The sequence below is a fragment of the Onychostoma macrolepis genome, chromosome 03 (genome assembly GCF_012432095.1).
Source record: "Onychostoma macrolepis isolate SWU-2019 chromosome 03, ASM1243209v1, whole genome shotgun sequence".
In the NCBI taxonomy this organism is placed as follows: Eukaryota; Metazoa; Chordata; class Actinopteri; order Cypriniformes; family Cyprinidae; genus Onychostoma; species Onychostoma macrolepis.
In genome coordinates this window covers 47,149,337-47,173,971 of record NC_081157.1, presented here as the reverse complement: position 1 = coordinate 47,173,971, position 24,635 = coordinate 47,149,337, and the positions used below count along the sequence as shown (strand labels likewise).

The window sequence follows — 24,635 nt, the reverse complement described above, 5'->3', positions numbered from 1 at the left end:
CTGTTCGTACCGCTGGGAGGATGATGAAGGTTTGATCGGGAGAGTCGGAGTCACGTTAATCACGTCAGGAGGAAAGAGCTGAGATGGCAGAGAGCTCCACGAACTCAACAGAAACGAGTCTGAGTCCTCTACAACACACACACACACACCATTACTAAGAATCTAAATACAAACTGAATATTCACAGGTCCCACGATTCAGTTTGATTCTAAAGGTAAAGATCTGACATTTTTACAATACAATACAGGGGTCAGTTTTGTCAGTTTCAGCTGCGATAATTCTCAAAACCAACTGTCTTACTTTTTTTTTTTTTAATTGATACAATTTAATTATGATGTGTTTTTTTATAATAATGAAATGAATAATTTTATTTCTAAAGCACTTTTAAAGTCAGCTGACATTGACCAAAGTCCTATACAATAGCTACATGATAAAACATCACCAGAACAATAGATATTAAAATACAAAATCAACAAAAAACAACAGACACACAAAAACATATAAGTATCAACATGAAAATGAAGGGGGAAAAAATAGAATTTAGTAAAGAGCAAAGAATTTGTATATTTTTTATCAACATTACTGCCGTTTCATGTCTCACAATTCTGACTTATTTTGTCTGAATTGCGATATATAAACTCAGAATTGTGAGAAAATCATGGCACTTTTGAGTTTAGATCTCGCAATTCTGACATTTGTTTCATAACTCTGAGCTTACATCTTGAGAAAAAAAGGTCAGAATTGTGAGATAAAAAAGTGAGATAAAAAGTTGCAATTGGGGGATTCTTAGACTTAGTCATATTTTTAAAAATACAAATAATTTTGGACAAATTCTTCTTTCTTTGTCAAACTAACAATAAAACCACCTTAAAAACTTTTTACTACCTTTATATTAGTTTTTTTTTTCTTACTTTTCAACCTCCTTATAGGTGTCAAAATCACTGTTTTCTCCTTGTCGCACACCCAGACTTTTAAACTTCAACAATGAAAATACAGTTTAAAAATATGATTTATCTGGTAACTATTAATGTACCTGAATTAAGCATTAGTAAAATAATTAAAATACATTATAGTATTTAATGTGAGACCACTATCAATATTACTTTTTATACAAAATATAGCTGTTGCATAGTATTGGTATCATTTCCACCACAACACTGTAATGTCCCTTTAAAAAGTTTGTGTGAAAGATTGTTTAGGTGGTTTCTATGGAAATGTTCAGTGACATCAGAGCACATGTTGGACATGGAGGGAATTTAAATTTTCATCAACAACAAATGAAGAAAAATCAAGGTAAATATTGCTTGATCAGTTAATATATTTATTGTACGTCATTTCCAAAAATGCTGTACCTTCAAGGGTGTTTTTAAAAAGCTAAATAAGAGTATTTTGCATGCATGAAATGCTAAGTATTAATTCAAAGCTAATCAGTGAAGCTATATTCCATTTTTTCACCAAAAAACTACAGAAATGTCATTTCCGCCACACTGCCCTCTGTGGTGGAAATGACAGCATGTGGTGGAAATGACATTTATGGTTACAAAGTACAATTGATATGGATTGCGAGAGTAGATTTGTGTAATACTTTTTATATTATAATATATTACAATACTTTTTATATTTATATTATGATATTATTTTTATTATATTACTTTTATATTCATTTATATCATTTTTTATTTTGGCCTCTAAGGGACGACATAATCTGGTACCAAATAAAGAATATCATAGGCCTTATCCTTGAGCCTGTACCAGTGACCAAACGTCACAAGGAAATTACTGTGTCTGTTTGGAAAGAAATCTGTGAAACACTTAATTAGATTTGGCCTTGAATCACATCACGTGCACAAACGCTCTCTCACACACACACATGCAAACATACACTCACACATTCAAGGTGCTCAAAATTTTCCACATTCCACATCTCTGTTTAAATGATACAGTTTCAGGTGTTCTTTACAGTTACTCTTTACAGAAGATGAGTGTTCATTTAAGAGACCAGTGAGAACATTTCAGTATCAAACTCTCACAATTACAGTATATAGCATCATAATTATCTCACAATGTTGAAATTTTGATGCATCATTTATTGCTTATATTTTTGCCTTGCCGTCAGTCATTTAGAGTATGCACTGTAACCGTTCATCTGTGAGACAAATCAGTTTTATATATCAAACTCAGCACTACACTAAAACAATACATATCTCTACTGTTTCTCTACATTCACGTTAATTCATTGTCATTTCCACAACACCCTGTCATTACCACCACCACCTTATCATTTCCATCACCACACACATTTTTTTTAAATATTTAAAAAGTTCTCATCACACATTAAAAATGTATCCACACTAATAAGCTCTTACCCAAGCCAATATTACATTTCAGAGTGTGACAGGTGTACAGTTCAGCATTTGGTCCTTAGGACAGTTAATTTATCTCATTGACAAATGTATAATTATTGTACATTGTGGACAAACTGGTAAAACTAGTTACAAAAATTATCTTAGACAATTCTTGAGTGGCATAAGTTATTCTATTTTTAAATAACAGCTGTATAATGAGATGTGGTGGAAATTACATTTGTTCATTGCAGTTCGGAAAAAATGTAAAATATTAACAATTTCTCTTGTAATCTAAGTTTGTCCTCTTACAGACCTTAAAACTAGAATTATTGAAACTAATGAGACTGTTACATGACTTTTGAACAAGTTTTTTCTATTCAACTTCACAAGGCTAAAAGTGCCCCTAGTTAAAGAAACGCCCAATTACAAAATGTGGTTAAAAATGAATCAATCCTGCAGTTCTTTAGAATCAATTCAGAATTGTTGAACAAAAAATTGTAACACATCAGAGAATCGTTTTTTTTCCCCCACCTCTAACAGACAGACAGGTTTGGAGTAAGGTGCACAAACAGACAGATAGAGAGCTGTTTCACAAACCTGTAAGCGGTTCGTTCTCGTCGCTCCCCCTAGAGTTCAAATCAAACCTGCAAACACACACAGACAGTGAGATGCCAGTGAATCATGAATCAGTGTTGACCTTCACTAGTTTAGCTTCAGCTGTAGATTAACGAAATTAAACACAATTTACAATGTTTGATTTGTCTTACTCAATGTTTGCTCTGCGGTTGATGGAGTTCATACAGGGAGGAAAGGGAAATGTGGAGAGTCTGTTGATATCCTTCTCAGCATTACACTCCTGCACAATCACAAAACACACAGTGAGATTCAAACACAGGACAAGATTGTCACTGAATCATCGAGTGAAATTATATATTATTTACCGGCATGAACAGATTCTCCTCTGAATTAGAATAGCAGGAGTCTGTGATACAAACGCACAACAGCATTAAAAACAACATCAACAAGCTTTACACAATACAGACTGTTTCAAAGCTGCTTCACAGTATAAAATAACAGAATAACAGTGTTAATGTTGTAACATTTTTCAATTATGAAACAATCTCAGCTGTACAAAAGCTCTAAAGAAGACAATATTGTTGTTATCCAATTCAGTTCAAATCCAGATCTAATTCTGTTCTCATTCATGTAAATTAAATCCATACTATTACTATTCACACAGTAACACTCACCTTCAGACTGTTCACAGATCTGAGCTTGAGAGGTTGACTGTAAAACACAATAACAGCATGAAGGAACAACACACACATGTACACTCGTAACACAACTGTGTTTGTGTGCGTGAACTCTGACCTTCAGCTGAGCTCTGAGTGTGAGTGGACTGGGACTCAAATCAACGGAACAACACGGGCCAAAACACTGATCCTCACTGAACAATGACAGGTGAGACTACAGAAACACACACATACACACAAGTATAGTATAGTATAGTATAGTATAGTATAGTATAGTATAGTATGGCATGATATAGTATAGTGTAGTGTAGTATAGTGCATTAAAGTACAATACAGTGAAGTACAGTTTAGTACTGTACCATACAGTACAGTACAGTGTAATGAGTATTATGTAGTATATTACAGTATGGGACAGTGTAGTGCAGCACAGTATAGTATTGTACCACATAGTACAGTACTGTCATATAGTACAGTGTAGTATAGTACAATGTAGTATTGCATAGTACAGTGCAGTGTAGTATAGAGTGGTATAGTTCAGTATTGAATAGTACATTACGGTACAGTAAAGTATATTTTACAATATTGTTCAATAGAGTATAGAAGTGTACAGTGCAGTATAGTATAGTTTGGTATGGTGCAATACAGTAACTATGAATTATAGTCTATACTTTAATATATTGTAGTATATAGTATGCAACAGTAGGGGTGTGCAGCGGAGCCATTATTTGTATCTGTATCTGTGACAATCTCAAAATTATTTGTATCTGTATCTGTATTCGGATAGGTCCGTAAGTGGGCCTGGCTTAAACCGGAAGTTTGTAAAATTACATGAAAATACATTTTAAATGCAAATCTGTTCAATTAACAAATATGCATTGTATACCTAAAGAAAGTATTATTTTTTATTAAAATTATAACTTTGTAAATATCTTCTATTTAAAACTTTATTAAAAAAAAAAAAAAAAACTTTATTCTTCTTATTTTCCAGTGAAACTTTGTGTACAAATTTGACAAGAGACAAGCATCCATAATCTTAAATAAGAGCACTAATAGAAAAAAAGAAGCTGAAAAAATTTAAATAAATAAATAAAAATAGAAATGGAAAGAAAGTGTTCAGTAGCCTATCATAGAAGAATGACAATAAAGCTTGCTTGAACTTTAAGTAACTTAGATCATGTGTTGCGGGAGTCGTTTATGATTTTGTAATTTTTTTAACAACAGAGCGCAACAAATAATTTGGACCCTCCAAAGGCCTTGATCAAACATTGCTTTTCATCGTCTTGTATAATTAAATGTAATGCCATTCACGAAAAGGGCTAATGTAATGCGTTTTTGTTGGATTTCGAAAAGGTTTGAAGTTAGGACCGTTTTTGGGATATTTTTGTCGAGTTGATATAACTCCAGACAAAGCTCTGATTTCTGAGAGATGCGCAAAGACCCCAATGCGGCTATTGATTTGCACTCATTTCATTCATATAGGCTAGTTTACACTCATTTACTTTACACATCCAGGCCCATAGCCAGCTATGATGTCCAGACCTCCGTAAATGTTTCATGTTCAAAAATAACATTTGAAAACATATGAAAAATTATTTAAAGTCATGTCGCTGAATAAATTCATGTGGCTGACTCGCAGCAGCTTGGCGCAAGTGCAGCCTCCACTCCGCTCCGGCATGTTGCCAGATCTAGTTATTACAAGCGTCGCTGGACTTGTTTTTATACTTAATGTAACAGCGTTAATAAAGATGAAGGTTGAGTTTTCCGTATCCTAGTTGCAAAATACAAGATTCAAACTTATTTTGGTGCATTTTTCAGGAGATTGGTTGTGTTTGTTTTTTGTAGCAATATCTGGCAACACTGCAGGCAGCAATCAAAAAAGGAGCGTGTGGATAGTTTATTGCTGAGGAGACCACATTCGTTAGACAAACGCTATGATCACCATGATATTATCTGTACGAAACTGTGTCAAACGCTATCAAAGCAGTACTAGCCATTATTATTGCACACATCTTAACAACCGCAGACCTCACTAATGCAGTGCTGTTTCAGCAAACATGTGATTGTGTCTGCCGAATATTTTTTCTATTATTCGGATAAATCCGTTATTCATTTTAAAGCCATTATCCGTGCCTTTCCGAATAAGGTATTTGGCTTCGGGCACATCCCTACAGTATAGTATAGTATATGGTAGGAGTTTAATAGTGTTTTTTCACACACCACCAATTGAAAAACACAAGCATGCCATGTGTAGTCTGTAGTATGTAGCGTGCAGTGATGCAGACATACGCAGTGCATGCAGGTGTTGCTCTGCTCTCTCCGCTCTCGGTTTCTCTCTGTCTCTCTCTGCAGCTGCTCCAGGCTGCTCTGCAGCTCCGCAATACGTTTGCGCAGACGGTTCTTGTCCAGGAGGCAGTCGGTGAACTCCAGCTGCAGACTGTCGCGACTGCGCAGTGCCTTAAAACACACACACACACACAAACAGAAGTTTTTAAGAGCATGCTTGTGTATGTGTGTGTGTGTGTGTGTGTGTGTGTGTGTGTGTGAGTGTTTGGTACCTGGTCTCTCTCTCTCTCCACCTCCATGATCTGGTTGAAGTAAGACACACTCCTGCTCTGCTCCGTCTCCCAGTCCAGCTGCAGAGTCCTGAGACGCAGCTGTAGCTGCTCACACTGAGATGCCAACTACACAAACATATTATATATGTATGCGTGTATGTACATATACAGGTGTTTTTACACTATATTAATGAGGATATTTTTGACTAGCTACACCAGTATAGTCAAACCATCACCATGACATTTAAACCACATGGAATTCTTACTGTATTTAAGAGTTTAGTAAAATTATATTACGTATTTATAAAAAAAAAATTCTGTAAAATAAATCCATTTACCTCTATTTAAAGCTATCACAAGACATTCCTGAATAATTTAACTTCATGCCACTATATTATCTTCTTTAGAGCTGCTTTATTGAAATTGAATTATTGAAGTGAATTAACTGATTGCTGAACACTGATGCCGTTTTTTCCTGTTATTTCATAGTTTGTTTAATTTAAAAATGTAGCCTATTAGTAGCTAATAGTGAATGTTGAAATGAACACACTCTAACAAGGAACAATGCTTATACAGTTTTCATTAATGCTATGAATGGGTTCTTATTGTTAAGTGTTACCATTTAATTTCAACAGTCATGCTTAAAGATGGCCATCTTTAAATATCTACACAAGGCCATAGCATTAAAATTACATACATATGGATATTGTATGTGTACTCACACACTTTATTTGCTTCTATTTTTTAATTTTGATAATTATCCAATCAAGAAAAAAAAAAAAGTTAGTCACACACCGGGCAAAAGCGCAGCGCTGAGTCTAGGAGAACTCAGAGGTATCACACACACACGCTTTGCGTTCAAATCAAGTGGCGGTCTAAAAGAATTTATTTAATCACCAAACAGACATAAGTTTGCTTCAAAAATGAACAATGTGGCATAAATGAGTTTGAAGTTCGATGTTTAAAAAAACAGAGCAAGCGGAAAGAGAGAGCGCGATCTATTACAGCTCTCTATGAAGCATACAGACTTTATTAGAGCCACAGAAAGACATGTTTTGCTGAAAAATGTACAATACATAATTTATAGCCTAGGCTGAAGTCATTATGTACATTCACAACGATTTGGGACAAGTATAATGTAATTTAATAGAAAACTACGTGAATGACGCTCTGTTCCACGGCAGGCTTTTTTGTCAGCTGTATTTAAATGCAAGTCTGGAGTTTCCCGCTCTGTGCAGTGTCACGTGTCAAAATAAACACCGCCCTTCTCAGCCACTCCAGCAACAGTTGCAAACCGGAAAACTATCGGCATGGATTTTTGCCGATAACCGATAGTTGTGGCAATCACAAGGTCGACCTCTATTAATGAGTTACATTTCCAACTGCACATTATTTACACGTTAAATTCACCTTTACAGTACGTAAAAAAAAAAAAAGGCTGATTTCAGAATGGCATAATGGCAGAAAATGAGTAATATGCTAGTATGTGATTCCACACTGAGCCTGTAAACACCACAGACACACAGAGGTTCGCTCTTACTTTCTCTCTCTGAGTCTCAGAGCTCTCCAGCTCCCCCTGCAGTCGGGCGATGGTGCTGCTCAGTTCCTGCCGCTGCTCCACCGCCTCCCGCCGGTCCTGCTTCAGGATGTCCAACAGAGCCTAAAACACACACATTACATCAGACGACCGACACACACTCCTGTAAGTGTCAGCAGGGTCCATCACATGACTCTCACCTGATTTCCAGAGTTAAGCTCTCTGTTTCTCACGGCGAGCGGTGGTGTCTCCTCCGGTCCTGCGGGGGCACTGCTCGTGTGATGAGTCAGCGAGGGGGCAGAGCCACCGTGAACTCGTTTCTCCATCTCCTGTAATCTCTTCCTGAGCTGCTCCACCTGTCAGTGATATCATCGCATGGACACAGTCACTTTGAGCCTGACATGAACTGTGTGTATCTGGAGTGAGAAATACTGATTAATGTTGACTACCTCTGTGAGAAGTTCTCTCTCGCATGCAGTAGCTCTGCGCTGTTCCTCTAACGCTCGCGAGTATTTTACAGCCTGTTCCAGATGTCTCTCCTTCAACAAACCCAACTCACGACTGCCAGACTCCCAGTCCTGCCTCAACCTGACCCATAAACACAAAAACACACGCATCGAAACAGATGTATATATATATATATATATATATATATATATATATATATATATATATATATATATATATATATATATTATGCGATCTGGGTAAACCTGTCGGATGTCGCGCTGGGACGTTTTCAGGAAATTAGAAAAATAGGTTCAATGTCAATTTTTTGTCAAAATGAGGTTTTCATTAAATTATTATTCTATAACATCTTGTTTAGCATCTCTGAAAATATCTTGGCAAAATTCACTTGTTTAGTGCAGAAAAAAAGCGATTTATTGCAGTAAGCAGAAAAGACTGTCTTTCTCTTATGAACACGCTGCGGAGACTTTAGGCTTGTTTGAGATGCGCCTCGCCTCGCCTGAAATGTGGGCGAGAGTAGGCGGCTGCAGTGAGGGGAGGAGTGAAATAAGTGCAGTCAAGACGGACAGTTCTGAGCTCTCGAAGTAGAACAGATACCTACGAGATCAAAGGCAGATATTGCGTTATTCTCACTCACATGCTGTGCTGCTGATAAACATGATATAATTTCAGTTCTGTTGCTTTTATATGAATATAAAAATGATGAACAAGACACTCAAAGTGCTTGCTATTTAATTCCATGTATCAGGCGTATCAATGCATGACTCCATGAAGGCCTGGAGACCACGCTCGTCACGCCTCCTCAGGATGTCCAATAAACGCCCTGAGCACAACAGCCAATCAAATCACTGCACACTGATACAGGCACACACACCCACCCACCAATCACATTCCACTCCACATTCATTCCTCCACTGATTCTCTTTTAATGTGAACATTTGCATCCAGATTCAAATACGATCCACCATAAACAGTATGCTATGAGTAAGTCCTAAATCATTACATTGGTAAAAGGGTTAAATATTACCCACAACCCTTTACACTACACATGAGGAAAAGCACATGAGGATTTGGTTCCTTATTGACTTTTCCTGATACAAAAATATAAGGGAAATGAGGCTGAAGCTTTTCGAGGAACGAACTTGAGTGTCACAAAAGTGACGAACAAAAGTGTCCTTAGTTTCATAATGCAATGTTATGACATGGCAGAATTTCCCAATACGGCTGTACTTTCTTGCTACAAGCTCTGAAATATGTACTGTCCATTACCGATGGGAGAAATTTGAATGATTCACTCATACGAAGAGCTCAGGTAGTCAAAACTGTGGAAATGCAATCAGAACTCAACAAAAACCATGTCAAAAAGTTACATTTAAAATACACTTTAATAAACCATTTCCAATTGAAAATGTTTTAATAAAAGAGTATGAAGGTAAAATGACGTCAAAAAGATTTGCATGCGCAGGGTAAGATTTGTGAAAGTGTACATGAGATGGCAAGCGTAAATTAATTTTGCATGCGCAAGAAAAGATTTGTTAAAGTGTAAATCGCGTTTCAAGCGTAAGAAAAAAATATTTGCAGCCTTTTAGCGTTTTTTTGTAAGTGTAATTCGTGTATTGTGAAACTGCAACTTCATGCTAAGGCACAATAAATATGATCTGTATTCTTCTGACTTTCATTTTTCCGTGCTTACACTTTTGGCACTGTTGTTTCGCCCAAATAAAGCCAAAAGTATTGCAAGTCTGTGCCAAGTGTTTTGCAAGCGAAAACAACCGTATCAAGAACTGCAAATCAGATTGACCGCCTAAAACCAATATGTGTGTGTAGAAAAAAAAATCGTTGCAACTGTCTAAATGACTTCTTGCGTGCATAGAGCAAAATGTGCATAGAGATTTGCAAGCGCGTGTGGAAGGCGGGACCTTCTTCTTTCAGCCAATCAAATGAAGCTCTCAAAAAACACATCTTTATTTTAATTTGACTCAGCGTCATTCTTATTGTGGGGATGGTATTTTTAATGCACAGATACATATAATACAAAAATATACAAAATTGATTCACGCTTGCTATCTTATGTACACTTTCACAAATCTTACCCTGCGCATGCAAATTTTTTTGACGTCATTTTACCTTCATAAAGAGTCATCTATTAAATGGAATCTAAAATGCAAAATGAGTCACCCTTTCGAAACACTTGAAATTGGTCGAAACAGTGTAAATGCAATAAGAACTCAACCCAAACATACAGAAAGTTTTACAAATAAATTGCACATTTTCATGTAAGTGTGATCTGTTAAATGCATTCTACAAATGCAAAATGATTCACTCTTTTGAAGCACTCAGAAAACACACTGACCAAATCAGCTGGTCAAAACATTAAAATGCATAAACACCTTTTACAAACAAATCTCTTCTAAAAGGCTGCATTTACACTGCAGGTCTTGATGACCAATTCCGATTTTGTGACTATATCCGATTTTTTGGACGACGTGCTTACATTTCTTTTAAAAGTGACCTGTATCCGAAGTGTGCATTTTACACTGCACTTGGTGAAACAAGCCAAAAATAGCATATGACATCACAAATCAATTTGAATAGTACATTGAGTATAATTTATTGACATGGAATTCACATATAAACGTTTTTAATGCAATAGTTACATCTATACATCAAAATAGGCTAATTATATATCCTAGTAGGCTACAAATTCTTCAGGACAGTGATGAACGCAGCTCCACTGAAAGCTTGCGAGCGGAATAATACTCGGGTGGTAGACATTGTTAAGCATGTCACATCGTCTATGTTTTTTTTAGTAATTAAAACCAAATGCGTTCATCAGTGATTGCATATCAAAGGCAGGGACATGTTTGTGTGCATTTAACTTTGTGGTTTCAATGGAATGAATGGGACTGAAGCGCTGGTCTGTGCACGAGCAGCCGTCACTGACAACAGTAGCAATGAGCACTCAGCGTGATTTCAAAAGCAACACATTTCAGCGTCAGATCGCCTTATATGTAACACAAACTAACGAAATTAATACTCTGCTACTCAACTAGAGATGTTTCATTTTTTACAGGTATGTCTGTACCGCGAAATGTTTAAAAAAACTCACTTTTCAATGACGTAGGAGTCGCATTTACAGAGGAATATCCGATCTGATTTATTTCCACATATGAATGAGGCCTGAAACCGATCTGAGAATATCGGAATCCATGTGATTTTTTCCTGCTTACACGTTCGTGGGCCATATCCGATCTGTGCCACATGGGAGGAAAAAAATCGGAATTGGGTCGCTTGAACCATGCAGTGTAAATGCGGCCAAAGTGTGATCTATTAAATGCAATCTACAAATGCAAAATGATTCTATCAAAATAAACCACGTAACATATATAACAAAGGTGTATCAATGCACATTTTCCGCCAGTCCTGTGTAAACTATAATATAAAGAATTGATATTAATGGGTGATTTTAATTTAAATTGGTTGCTTCCGGTATCTGATGGTCTCAAAGCATTTTGTGATACTTATAATCTTTTTCAATTGGTAGATTTACCAACAAGACCTAACTTGAAGTTTCCAGAAAAATCCACATTATTAGATCTTGTTCTCACAAATGCCCCTCATAAATATTCTCTAGCTTCCGTATTTGCAAATGATATTAGTGATCATTGTGTTGTTGCAGTAGCAAGAGATATAAAAATGTTTAAGCAGAAACCACGAATTATCACCAAACGCTGTATGAAACACTTTCATTTGTTTTTTTATTAGACATTGCTCAATTTGATTGGGAAAAATTACATTAATCCCAGATATTGAAAGTACTTGGAAATATTTTTATGATAATTTCATTCTGATTATTAATAAGCATGCTCCTTTAAAAAAATTTAGAGTTAAGTGCCGGGATAATCCGTGGTTTTCAGCCGCACTGTCTGACCTTATTCATGAGCGGGATGCTGCATGGGCTAAGGCCAGACAAACCAACTTAAATCCTGATTGGTTGTATTTTAAACAGCTTCGTAACAAATGTACAGTTATGATCAGAAAGGCAAAAGCAGAGTATTTTCTTGATAAAACGGAAAAATCAGCAAATGCGAGTAAGTTCTGGAAAAATATAAAGTTTCTGACTGGTAATAGATCTGTTTCAGGTCTTCCCAATTGCATAACGAAGGATGGTATTAAAATAGTGGATAAATTACAAATGCTCAATTGTTTTAATAGCCACTTTACTGAATCAGGGTCATTGTTTCAGACTAATAATTATACCACTGTAACTTCTAAATTTCTTAATGCAGAGCAGCATCTGTGGACAACAGAGTTCGTTTTTAATCATATTACTACTTCTGATATCTGCTCTGCATTACAAAACCTAGATGTGAATAAATCGTCAGGTCCTGATCTTATTGAACCATTGTTTTTAAAATTAGCGGCTAACATTATTTCACATCCATTGACATATCTGTTCAATCTTTCCCTAACAACTAAGGAAATTCCACAGATTTGGAAGTCTGCTTTTGTTGTTCCTCTGTTGAAAGGGGGTGACCCTACTTTATTAGATAACTATAGACCTATTTCGAAGTTATGTATCTTGTCAAAACTTTTGGAAAGTCTTATCAGTAAACAACTGACACAGTATTTACACTCTCATAAACTTTTGTCTATCAACCAATCAGGATTTCGTAAAAAACACAGCACTATTACGGCTGTTTTAAAAGTTTTAAATCATCTTGTGAGGTCCTTAGATGGAAAACACCACTGTGCATGTCTTTTTATAGATTTAGCTAAGGCATTTGATACAGTGAACCACAAGATTTTGTTAGATAGGCTCAGAAGTGTTGGTCTATCAGACAATGTAGTCTCATGGTTTAATACTTATTTAAAGGGAAGAACTCAATGTGTGCAAGTGGAAGGTATTAAATCAGACTTATTGGAAGTGGGTACGGGAGTCCCCCAAGGATCTGTATTGGGGCCATTACTATTTATTATATATATAAATTGTTTAGACGTTAACATTGATAATGCAAGGTTCCACTTTTATGCAGACGACACTGTCATTTATTGCTCTGCTCCTACAAAACAACAAGCTTTGGGTGACTTACAATCAGTGTTTGATATTATTCAAGCAAGGTTTTTTACTTTAAAGTTGGTCTTAAATGTTGAGAAAACAAAATTTATGTGGTTATCAAACTCTAGAAATTCTTCGGATAGTTCTGTCGTTCTCCGAACTTTGCAAAGGAAACTGATCGCAAGTACCTGGGCATCATAATTGATGATACACTACGTTTTAATACATATATCAATTATTTGCGGTTAAAGTTGAAGAAGCGGCTAGGATTTTATTTCAGAAATAAGTCTTGCTTTTCATTTAATGCAAGGAAGGGGCTTGTATCTGGAACTTTTTTACCAATTCTTGATTATGGGGATGTGGTGTATCAGAATGCCTCTTCTTATCTTCTTGCCTCTTTGGAAGCTGTGTATCATGGTGCTTTAAGATTTATTATGGATTGTAAATTTTCTACACATCATTGTATACTTTATAATAGAGTTGCCTGGTCTTCACTTGCTGTTCGAAGGAAAATGCAGTGGTATTTACTGATTTACAAAGCTATTCTGGGTTTTTTGCCATCCTATCTCTGTTGTTTGATTCACCAAAAAGTAGTTGTTAATTATTCATTGCGTTCTCAGTCTTTTTACAGTCTTCATGTACCTTCAGCACGAACTAATTTAGGTAAAACTGCATTTGAATATGCTGCACCGTCAGACTGGAATTCTCTTCAAATGAAACTCCGGCTAAATCAGTTGGTGTCTCCTTGTAAATTTAAAACACTTTTGCGTGGAATAAAAAATGATTTAATGATTTGCAAATGCTTTTAATGCTGTAATATTTTATTGTTGTGATGTATTGTTCTTTGTTGTATATGTATTTGTATAACTGGGCCGCCTATCTTGGCCAGGACATTCCTGGAAAATATATTTTTAATCTCAGTGAGGTTCTCTCCTGGTTAAAAAAAAAAAAAAAAACTACACAAAGTTTTTCTGAGGTAAGCTACACTATTCATGCTATCTAAACATGCATGGGGTAATCTAAAGTTCAGAGACTATGCCCATCATGATAAACAACGCAAAACTGTCCTCTTTAGGGTAATGTTAGTCTGTTTGTGTAATGATGCAGTATAGCAACATCAGATAGCCATAACTTTTGTTACGGTAAAATAAAAACCGTTTTGGAAAGGGCTTGAACCCAGCTTTCATATGATATCAAAACCAAAAAAAGGTCAAATTTCACCATGTGTTGGGTTTTCCTAGACCGCATCACATATATATATATACATATATATATATATATATATATATATATTGCTATCATGACAACTCTCAGAGGGACTGACATGGTAATGTACATGACAATGTTAATATATTCGGTCTTGGCGAAAAAGATCTGCTATGCTGCTGCTGCCGCGGCAGAGTACCGAGACTTACCCTGATAGCACACGTACATCTCAGAGACGTCTATTTGATGTCTGCATTTACATCTGCAAGACGTATTTTTTAGAGTGTTTGCTCATCTGCAATACGTCTATAGAACGTTTCCTTTTAGATATCAAATAGACATCTATTAGATGTCTTTAAGATGTTTATGATTTAGGATGTATGTAAAACTGACATCTTACAGACGTCTGTCAGACGTTTATAGACAGCAGATGCTTTCCAGATCAAGAGATCTTTAACAGACATCTTGCAGACGTACGTGTGCTATCTTGCTACTGCATACATCCACAACATGCTGCTTTGAGCATGTAAGAGATACTGTTGCTGCACTCTGTACTATATATAGACCAGTGTTTAGTATTTTCTTAATATTTAGAATTTGATTTTATTTTAATATTTTCGTTTTTCATTTTAATTTAAAGTTTTAGTCATTTTGATGTGTTTTTGTAATTTTTTTAATTGTCTATACAGTTTTTTTTATAGTTATTTTAGTATATTTTAGAAAATAAGAAATGTTTAAATGTGTAAATGCACTTTAAATACACTAAGTTTGAGAAGAAATTGGATATGTGTTTTCTTCACCTCTCCAGTTGTATGCGGTCCTGTCGCAGCTCCTGCGCTTTGCGTTCAGCTCGGCTGCGCTCGTCCTCGGCCACGCGACAGCGCTGAGACAGACGCCGCTCACACACACGGCTGCAGTGCAACTGCTCTCGCAGCTTACGAACCTCCAGCAGCAGAAACTGAGTCAGACCCTCAGGACCCTCCTCATCTACACACACAACATTAACAAACAGCTAGAACTGCTGCGTGCTGATTAATGTCTCTTCCTAGAGGAAGATTTGGGCTCTATATTGCAAAACATTATTACTTTATTGAGTTAAATTCTAATTGTTTGTCTTGTTTTCCAGTGCAAATATCTAAACATTCTTAAATACTCAGACAAGAGGACTTAAGATACAAAGTCTTGTTTTCTGATAAATTTATCAAATTTAATACATTAGAGTTTTGTTTAAAACAAGAAAAATAAAAAACTCACTTTTTATTAAATTTGTTTGTTTTAACATAAAATCACTTAATTTTGACAAATTATGTATATACGCATAAATTCACATAATTTGATAACATTATTCTTGTTTCAAGCATAAACTTACTTAATTTTGAAAAAAAAAAAAGTTTTTGTTTTGGCATAAACACACTTAATTTGAATGAATTTGTTCTTGTGTTATGCATAAATTAAAACAATTTTCATTAAGTTGTTCTTTTAGCATAAATCCACATAATTGTGTAACATATGTTCGTTTTTAGTTTTTAGTATAAACTCACCTAATTCTGATGAATGTTTTCTTGTCTGAAGTATACAGTCCACATAATTTTGATAAATCTGTTCCTGTTGTTTGCATAAACTTACATATCTTTGATAAAATTGTTCTTGCTTTAAGCATAAAATCACTTAATTTTGAGAAAATGTCTTTGGTGTCAACATAAACTCACTTAATTTTAATGTTCATTTATCATGCTGTCATACCTCTGAAGTATATAGTATGCAAATAATGCCTGGATGACATATTAAATATACAAAAGTAAAAAATTCTAAATAACAACTAAAATTCCAAAAATAATATATATTATATTCCGTTTCACATACTATTACTGTGTTCACTGAACCAGTATTCAGAAAGCAGTAAATTAGTATTCGCTCCACGTGATATAATAATGAGTGAAATGATGCAAGTTCACAAACATATAAGAAATAGTATGAGTAGTATGCTTGTGAATTCAGTCATGCTCACCCAGCATGATGGAGCAGCGCTGTGTCGGCTGTCGTCCGGTCAGCTGCGTGAACTGCTCCGGATGGTAAAACTCCAGTGACTCCATGAAGGCCTGGAGACCACGCTCGCCACGCCCCCTCAGGATGTCCAATAAACGCCCTGAGCACAACAGCCAATCAAATCACTGCACACTGATACAGGCACACCACCCACCAATCACATTCCACTCCACATTCATTCCTCCACTGATTCTCTTTTAATGTGAACATTTGCATCCAGATTCAAATACTATCCACCATAAATAGTATGCTACGAGTACGTCTTAACGTACTCACAACCCATATTTCCCACAACCCTTTACACTACACATGAGGTAAAGCACATGAGGATTTGGTTCCTTATTGACTTTTCCTGATACAAAAATATAAGGGAAATGAGGCTGAAGCTTTTCAAGGAACGAACTTGAACGCAAACATTTTCCACAAAAGTGTCCGTAGTTTCATATTGCAATGTTATGACATGGCAGAATTTCCCAATACGGCTGTACTTTCTTGCTACAAGCTCTGAAATATGTACTTTTTCATTACCGATGGCAGAAATTTGAATGATTCACTCTTACGAAGAGCTCAGCTAGTCAAAACTGTGGAAATGCAATCAGAACTCAACAAAAACATGTCAAAAAGATACAGTAAAAATATACTTTAATAAACCATTTCCAATTGCAAATGTTTTAATAAAAGAGTCATCTATTAAATGGAATCTAAAATGCAAAATGAGTCACTCTTTCGAAACACTTGAAATTGGTCGAAAATGCAATAAGAACTCAACCCAAACATACAGAAAGTTTTACAAATAAATTGCACATTTTCATGTAAGTGTGATCTGTTAAATGCATTCTACAAATGCAAAATCATTCACTCTTTTGAAGCACTCAGAAAACACACTGACCAAATCAGCTGGTCAAAACATTAAAATGCATAAACACCTTTAACAAACCAACTGAAATCTCTTCTAAAAGTGTGATCTATTAAATGCAATCTACAAATGCAAAATGATTCCCTTCTGATTCTCGCATGAAACTGGTGCAAATGCAGTAAGAAGTCATGCACAGACTTTTACAAAGCAATGGAAAATATTTTCATGAAAGCGTAAACCATCAAATAAAATCAACAAATCGTTAAATACGAAATATAAATATGAATGTACAATTTGTGTTCTTTCATTCATTTCTACTGCTTGTTTTGTGTGTGTTTTTGGGAGGATTTTCTAACTTTTTTAAGATGCCAAAAGTATCATTCATTCATTTTATTTGTTAAACTTCATATTTTTTTTTATACATAAATCATAATAATGTAAGTAATAATTCCTGTTTGGTCTTTGATAGTCATTTAAAAAAAAAAAACATTGAAAAGTCCAATATTTCTCGCAATGTTTAACCTTGTATAAATGTTTTTCTTTGTTTTTTTTTTTTTTCTCTGGCTTTTGGTTTTTACTTTATTTATTGTTTTTGTTGTTCTATACTTCTTAATACAACTTCATTTAAGTCCTTTGGCATGAATAAAGACGCAGTGTTTGGAAAGTGTCCATCACTACTTCACGTGTGGTGTTTTGCATCTCACCGGCTCTGCTGATTCTCAGTGGATACTGACTGGAGTTCAGCACCTCGTCCTCGTCCTGCTCGTCGATCACTTTGCATTGCCTCAGATACGGCGTCAGCTTTGCCGGGTTTAAAATGCGGGTCAATTTGTGTCGCACTCCTTCCACTCGCTCCCACAGCTCCTCGTACTTCTCCTCCTCTGACGGAGACATGAGCGAACTCTCGTCTCCCAGCGGCCATTCACCTGCAGGAAAACAGAAGATGTGTAGTCAAATTCAGTTCAAACTACACTCTTAAAACTAAAGGTTCCTGACAGAGGTGTTCACAGCAATGCCATAAACCACCATTTTGGGTTCTCAAAGAACAGTTCTTAAAATGAACCATTGTTTTCTTAGTCTGAAGAACTTTTTAAAAATATAAAGACCTCTTTTTCTTTATAAAGAACCTTTCATCAAATGGGGCACAATCTGGTAAGTAACTCTCTGTAAAAGCTCAATCGTTTTAAACACACTTTTTAAAAATGATATTAAGCCTTACAATTTTTGAGTTTTTTGGAGTTGTTGATATAAATCAAGACTTGAGAAAATAAAGAAAATATGCCTTTCATTTGTGGAGAATAATAAACAAACAAACAATAAATAAATAAAGCAAATGAATGGTGGAAAATTGGCTTATTTTAAAAGAATTTGCTTCTTCTCAGGTCCATTTGGTAAAAGCACATTCATTCAAAAAGAATAACATATATATTTAAAATTCCGATGTTTTTTTGGTTCCAAATGGACCCGTGAAGACTTTTTATACCAGTAAAGTTACTGCGCTTCATTCACAAAACAAACGTGAATTGGTGAACTAATCTGAGCAAGATGATTCAAAGGATTCAAGTGATAGTAATGACTGTACAGCTATGGGATATTTGCAGCATCAGACCACAAGCGAAATAAGTCCAAATGGCAAAGCTAAAACAATGATTTTTCGTTGTAACTTTTAAATAAAACAAAATTATTGGAGTAAGTTAAGAAAATATTATTTCAGTCTTTCTACCACGAAAAAAAAAAAAGTTCAATGTTTACTGTGTTCTTGTTTCTTTGTAATTAAGAAATTAGCCATTTCTGAGTGAAAACTGTTTCAACACCAGTTCTGTCTTTCTTTCTTTACTTTCAGTGTGTTTTGGTGAACTGGTGCAGGGCTCGCAAAATTTCAAAATCCCTGGTAGCCCTTCGGGCAGGTACTCTTCAGATTTTGGTAGCCCGAAAATTAATTTAACTAGCCCAAATAAAAAAAAAAAGACCTTTTTTTTTTTAAATATAGAAAAACAGATAGGAGTTTAAATGTCAAATCAAAAATATTTTCAATACACAAATATCAACAAATATGAAGGAAGGAATCTTATTTCACTATTTACAGGGTATCTGCAGAATTTTTAAAAATAAATTTAAGGCAATTTATGACCCATTTTAAGAGCTGCACGAGGAAAATGAACACAGAATGAGCGGGGTTGGACAATGTCTATGGTAACATACAGTATTGAGCTATAAAATTACATGATTTACAGTTCAGATACAGGTTTTCACAAAAACAAATATTTCAGCATTTCAGGCTATAGACCATTTTTATGAAAAGGGATAAATCAAGCATATAAATTATGTTAATTTAAAATGTAAATAAATAAATATTACAATTATAAATAAATAAATATTACTGTCTTAATTGTTTAAATTTTTTGAAGGCATGCTAACTTCTTTCTCATTTACAACTCTGCGTTTGCTGCGTAAAAAGTTGATATTTGCATTGATTTGACCATAAACAGCAAGAAAGGCTTATTGGAAATGCAAATTCATTCTCTGCCACGAGGTGGCGCTTTAGGAGCGCTGAAATATTGCGGTTTCCCTGGAAACGCAAGCAGCTCCGCACTCATAAACGCTGCTTTATCAGGAATTATAGTTTAGATGAAATTAAAATGCCAATGACACATTTCTGAGGACAGTCGGTTACAGCCTTCAGATACATTCACATAAAGACATCCGCGCCGCGTTTTGACTTGAAACGTGCAGAACTCATATTTATTCAATGACATCGTTGCCTTTTGAAGTTTAATCCTGCCGTATCGCGACTCTTGTCTTTCCGTCCCCAACTGTAAGACCTCTTGAAATTATAATTAGGACATTTCTTATACCATTTAACGTATTTAAAACTTTTTATGGCCTTAAGTTTGATACAACTCACTTTAAGAGTTTATAAGGACCCGCGGGAGATCTGTATTTAATTTCAGGCGGTGATACATTTTGGTAGCCCGACTGGAAAACACAATAGCCCCAGGACGTCGGGCTAGCGATTTTGCGAGCCCTGTGGTGGCTACTTTGTATATAGGCCTATCGTACAATCTTATTAACTTAGTTTGTATGTTTTTGTATGATATTTATGCTCCACTGATATTTATGTTAAGAGGTGAACCTTCATGCTTACTTAACAAAAAAAAAAAAATCTTGTACAAATCACATCATAAAAAAAATAGTTAAATACAATTAACTCTAAAAATAGTTATGTTTTCTCATGAGATTGGGTTGAATGCATGTGATGAAGGTGAGATATCACAGATCCACATGATCATAAACACAGATGTGAGATTGTAAATTTAACGCATGAAGAGCACAACATCTCACTGCTGGGGAATGCAGACGGTACCGGGCAGACCTCTCACTGAACTTGAGAGATAATCAGAGAAGCAGACCGATAATGCTGCTGGAGGAAAACAAAAACTGCATTTTCGTCCAGGGCTGCTTATACCTGCACACCAAAATGTTACCGCTCTGAGGTTTCTCAGAAGACTTGACATAGATATCAGTTGCGATTCATTTAATCGTCGCCTTTGTCTAGATACTTCTAAAATTCCTTCTCAAGAATAAAACACACCCAAACAAATTGCCAGTGAGAGTACAGATCTATGAAAGCATTCATGTAGAGATCTCAAACTTTTGACTGCAAACCTGTGGCAAAGAGTTTGAGGCATTAAAACGATCTTATTTGTGATTTGTCTTGTGTAGAAGCACAAAAATACACCGAATATACTGTTTCCAAACAAACTATGGTCTTCCTCTTGAGAAATGATGAAGATTAGAGGTGTGTGAGGGGTTTGTGCGCGTCAGGTCAGGCAGGTCCAAACACATGCTGGAATCTCAATGAATGTCTCATAGTGAAGGAATCCAGTGCTGGGAACGACAACACTTTATTGTACACTAACACAAGCACACTAGACTACTGCACACTAACACGAACACGTAGGCTATAGCCTATACCAGGGTTCCTCAAATCTTACCCTGGAGGTCCAATCCACTGCAGAGTTTAGCTCCAACCCTGATCAAACTCACTTGTCTGTGATTTTCTAATGATCCTGAAGACATTGATTAGCATGTTCAGGTGTGTTTGATTAGGGTTACAGCTAAACTCTGCAGGAAAGTGGATCTCGAAGTCCAGATTTGAGGAGCCCTGGCCTATACTATACTATACACATGATAGGCTGCATTACAAACAAAATGCTGACATAAAACTAATAATACGCTAATCTAAAGTTATAAATAAAACATAAATTAAGTACGTTTCACACACACACACACACACACACACACAAAATGTCTTTCTACATAAAATTGTCACGTTTGTATTGTATTTGTAATTTGGCTACTTGTGAAAATGACTACCAATTGTTTTTAGGTAAATTTGTTTCAACTTACATCCTACATCATTTTGTCATTATACACAAACTGATATACAAATAAGCAATAGGCTTCGTTACAAAACACAAGAATAACGTTAAAAACAGCACAAGAATGATGCAATCACCTGTGTGTCAAGGACACTGAAAAAAAAGCGAAAAAAAAAAAACTAGTCAAGTTTTAAATATAAACGTGTTTTTTCCCCCCATAATGTCACATAATGCCGTAGTAGCTATCACTGAATCGAACGTTTTGATTAATTCATTGATTTTATTCTGTACATTCGGTTTGCCAAGCTGCTGATGAGGCTGAACAGATAAACAACTGAAAGTTAAAGGTCTTACCGCTCATGATTCAGCTGATGAACGAATGAGATGAGAGAAATGAAAACAACAGCACACTTCAGACAGAGTCAGACACAAACCAGATGCGAGGCGAAGTTTGATATGAGCGGCGATTCACTCTCTCTCTCTCTCTCTCTCTCTCTCTCTCTCTCTATCTCAGGAGTCAAAGCTACATTGACATAATCGTTTACATCCGTCTCTCTTTCTCCCTTGACACCCACACTATTTAAATTTAAACTTCATGAATCGATTTAACGTAGGCCTAATTATTTTAGAAAAAATAACGCTCAGTCAGTGTTCGGGGGAAAACACAATATACCTGAGTCACGCAACAAAATATAAAAGTCACGGTGAAACCTTTGTGTTGCAATGCTCGAGTTAATTTATAACTAGTGATTAGTCAGATTCCGGGCGGGTCAGAGAGTTCAGTGACCTGTTAGTTCATGTCTGTGAGGATGAGGATGATCCACTGGAGGGAGATACAAGACTGAACATGAAACACAGATTGACCGATAGACACTCCTGCTTCAGATAGAAACCAATGATTCTATATCTATCTATCTATCTATCTATCTATCTATCTATCTATCTATCTATCTACAGGTGCATCTCAATAAATTAGAATGTCATGGAAAAGTTCATTTATTTCAGTAATTTAACTCAAATTGTGAAACTCGTGTATTAAATAAATTCAGTGCACACAGACTGAAGTAAAGTCTTTGGTTCTTTTAATTGTGATGATTTTGGCTCACATTTAACAAAAACCCACCAATTCACTATCTCAACATATTAGAATACTTCATAAGACCAATAAAAAAAAACATTTTTAGTGAATTGTTGGTCTTCTGGAAAGTATGTTAATTTACTATATATGTACTCAATACTTGGTAGGGACTCCTTTTGCTTTAATTACTGCCTCAATTCGGCGTGGCATGGAGGTGATCAGTTTGTGGCACTGCTGAGGTGGTATGGAAGCCCAGGTTTCTTTGACAGTGGCTCATCTGCATTGTTGGGTCTGGTGTCTCTCATCTTCCTCTTGACAATGCCCCATAGATTCTCTATGGGGTTCATGTCAGGCGAGTTTGCTGGCCAATCAAGCACACCAACACCATGGTCATTGAACCAGCTTTTGGTACCTTTGGCAGTGTGGGCAGGTGCCACGTCCTGCTGGAAAATGAAATCAGCATCTCCATAAAGCTCGTCAGCAGAAGGAAGTATGAAGTGCTCTAAAATTTCCTGGTAGATGGCTGCGTTGACTGTGGACATCAGAAAACACAGTGGACCAACACCAGCAGATGACATGGCAGCCCAAATCATCACAGACTGTGGAAACTTCACATTGGACTTCAAGCAACATGGATTCTGTGCCTCTTCACTCTTGACTCTGGGACCTTGATTTCCAAATGAAATGTAAAATTTACTTTCATCTGAAAAGAGGACTTTGGACCACTGAGCAACAGTCCAGTTCTTTTTCTCCACAGCCCAGGTAAGATGCTTCTGACGTTGTCTCTGGTTCAGAAGTGGCTTGGTAGCCCTTTTCCTGAAGTCGTCTGAGCGTGGTGACTCTTGATGCACTGACTCCAGCTTCAGTTCTCTCCTTGTGAAGCTCTCACAAGTGTTTGAATCAGCTTTGCTTGACTGTATTCTCAAGCTTGCAGTCATCCCTGTTGCTTGTGCACCTTTTCCTACCCAAATTATTCCTTCCAGTCAACTTTGCATTTAATATGCTTTGATACAGCACTCTGTAAACAGCCACACCTTTCAGTAATGACCCTCTGTGACTTACCCTCTTTGTGGAGGGCATCAATGTTCGTCTTCTGGATCATTGCCAAGTCAGCAGTCTTCTCCATTATTGTGGTTTCAAAGAACAAGAGATACCCGGAATTTATACTGTAATATTCTAATATTTTGAGATACTGATTTTTGACTTTCATGAGCTGTAAACTCTAATCATCAAAATTAAATCAAAAAAAAAAAAAAACTTTTGAAATGTTTTACTTTACATGCAATGAATCTAAAATATAAGAAAGTTTCACTTTTTGAAATAAGATACACGAAAAAAAATTTCACGACATTCTAACTTATTGAGATGCAACTGTATCTATCTATCTATCTATCTATCTATCTATCTATCTATCTATCTATCTATCTATCTATCTATCTATCTATCTATCTATCTATCTGTCTGTCTGTCTGTCTGTCTGTCTGTCTTTGAATGTGCTGGTAGGCCTACTTTTTGAGAGAATTTATTTTACAAAAAAATATTATTAATTTTGTAGAAGCTGATGTGATGTTAATGTGTTTCTCTTCGGATGGTGATAAATAGCAGTATTTATTGTTTTTTATTTGATTTTTATATTTGCGCATTGTTTTATTCATTAAATGCAAAGATGTGAGCATGTTTGCCTATGTTTGAACAATTTAAACCTGACATTAAAATATCAATAACGATAGGCTATCTAAAAGTAAGAGCTTGAAAGCAACATGAAGTCTTTTAACACGCATAACGTTTTATTAATTAATTGACTTTATTGATTGATTGTCTTTTTCCCTTTATATATATGGAATGTTGGG

At 35.7% G+C, this 24,635-nt stretch overlaps 1 protein-coding gene across 2 annotated transcripts in view; it reads right to left on the bottom strand.

Annotated features, from left to right (window-relative positions):
• zmp:0000000896 (caspase recruitment domain-containing protein 11) overlaps positions 1–22,392 on the bottom strand; it is a 28,097-nt gene extending 5,705 nt beyond the window's left edge. Inside the window, exons 1-15 of one of the 2 annotated variants that reach the window (XM_058769234.1) lie at positions 22,062–22,392; positions 18,030–18,251; positions 16,432–16,569; positions 15,224–15,410; positions 8,140–8,278; positions 7,891–8,046; positions 7,694–7,813; positions 6,154–6,279; positions 5,885–6,052; positions 3,717–3,812; positions 3,596–3,632; positions 3,287–3,327; positions 3,113–3,201; positions 2,943–2,989; positions 11–128 (exon numbers count right to left, since the gene is read on the bottom strand). In XM_058769234.1, coding sequence (XP_058625217.1) covers positions 11–128; positions 2,943–2,989; positions 3,113–3,201; positions 3,287–3,327; positions 3,596–3,632; positions 3,717–3,812; positions 5,885–6,052; positions 6,154–6,279; positions 7,694–7,813; positions 7,891–8,046; positions 8,140–8,278; positions 15,224–15,410; positions 16,432–16,569; positions 18,030–18,251; positions 22,062–22,068 — 1,691 coding nt within the window. In that variant the 5' untranslated portion in view covers positions 22,069–22,392. Of the gene's footprint in view, positions 1–10; positions 129–2,942; positions 2,990–3,112; positions 3,202–3,286; positions 3,328–3,595; positions 3,633–3,716; positions 3,813–5,884; positions 6,053–6,153; positions 6,280–7,693; positions 7,814–7,890; positions 8,047–8,139; positions 8,279–15,223; positions 15,411–16,431; positions 16,570–18,029; positions 18,252–21,320; positions 21,347–22,061 lie in introns of those variants that run through there. The other variant, XM_058769236.1, reaches the window with a different exon arrangement.
• Between the last annotated feature and the right edge of the window lie 2,243 nt (positions 22,393–24,635).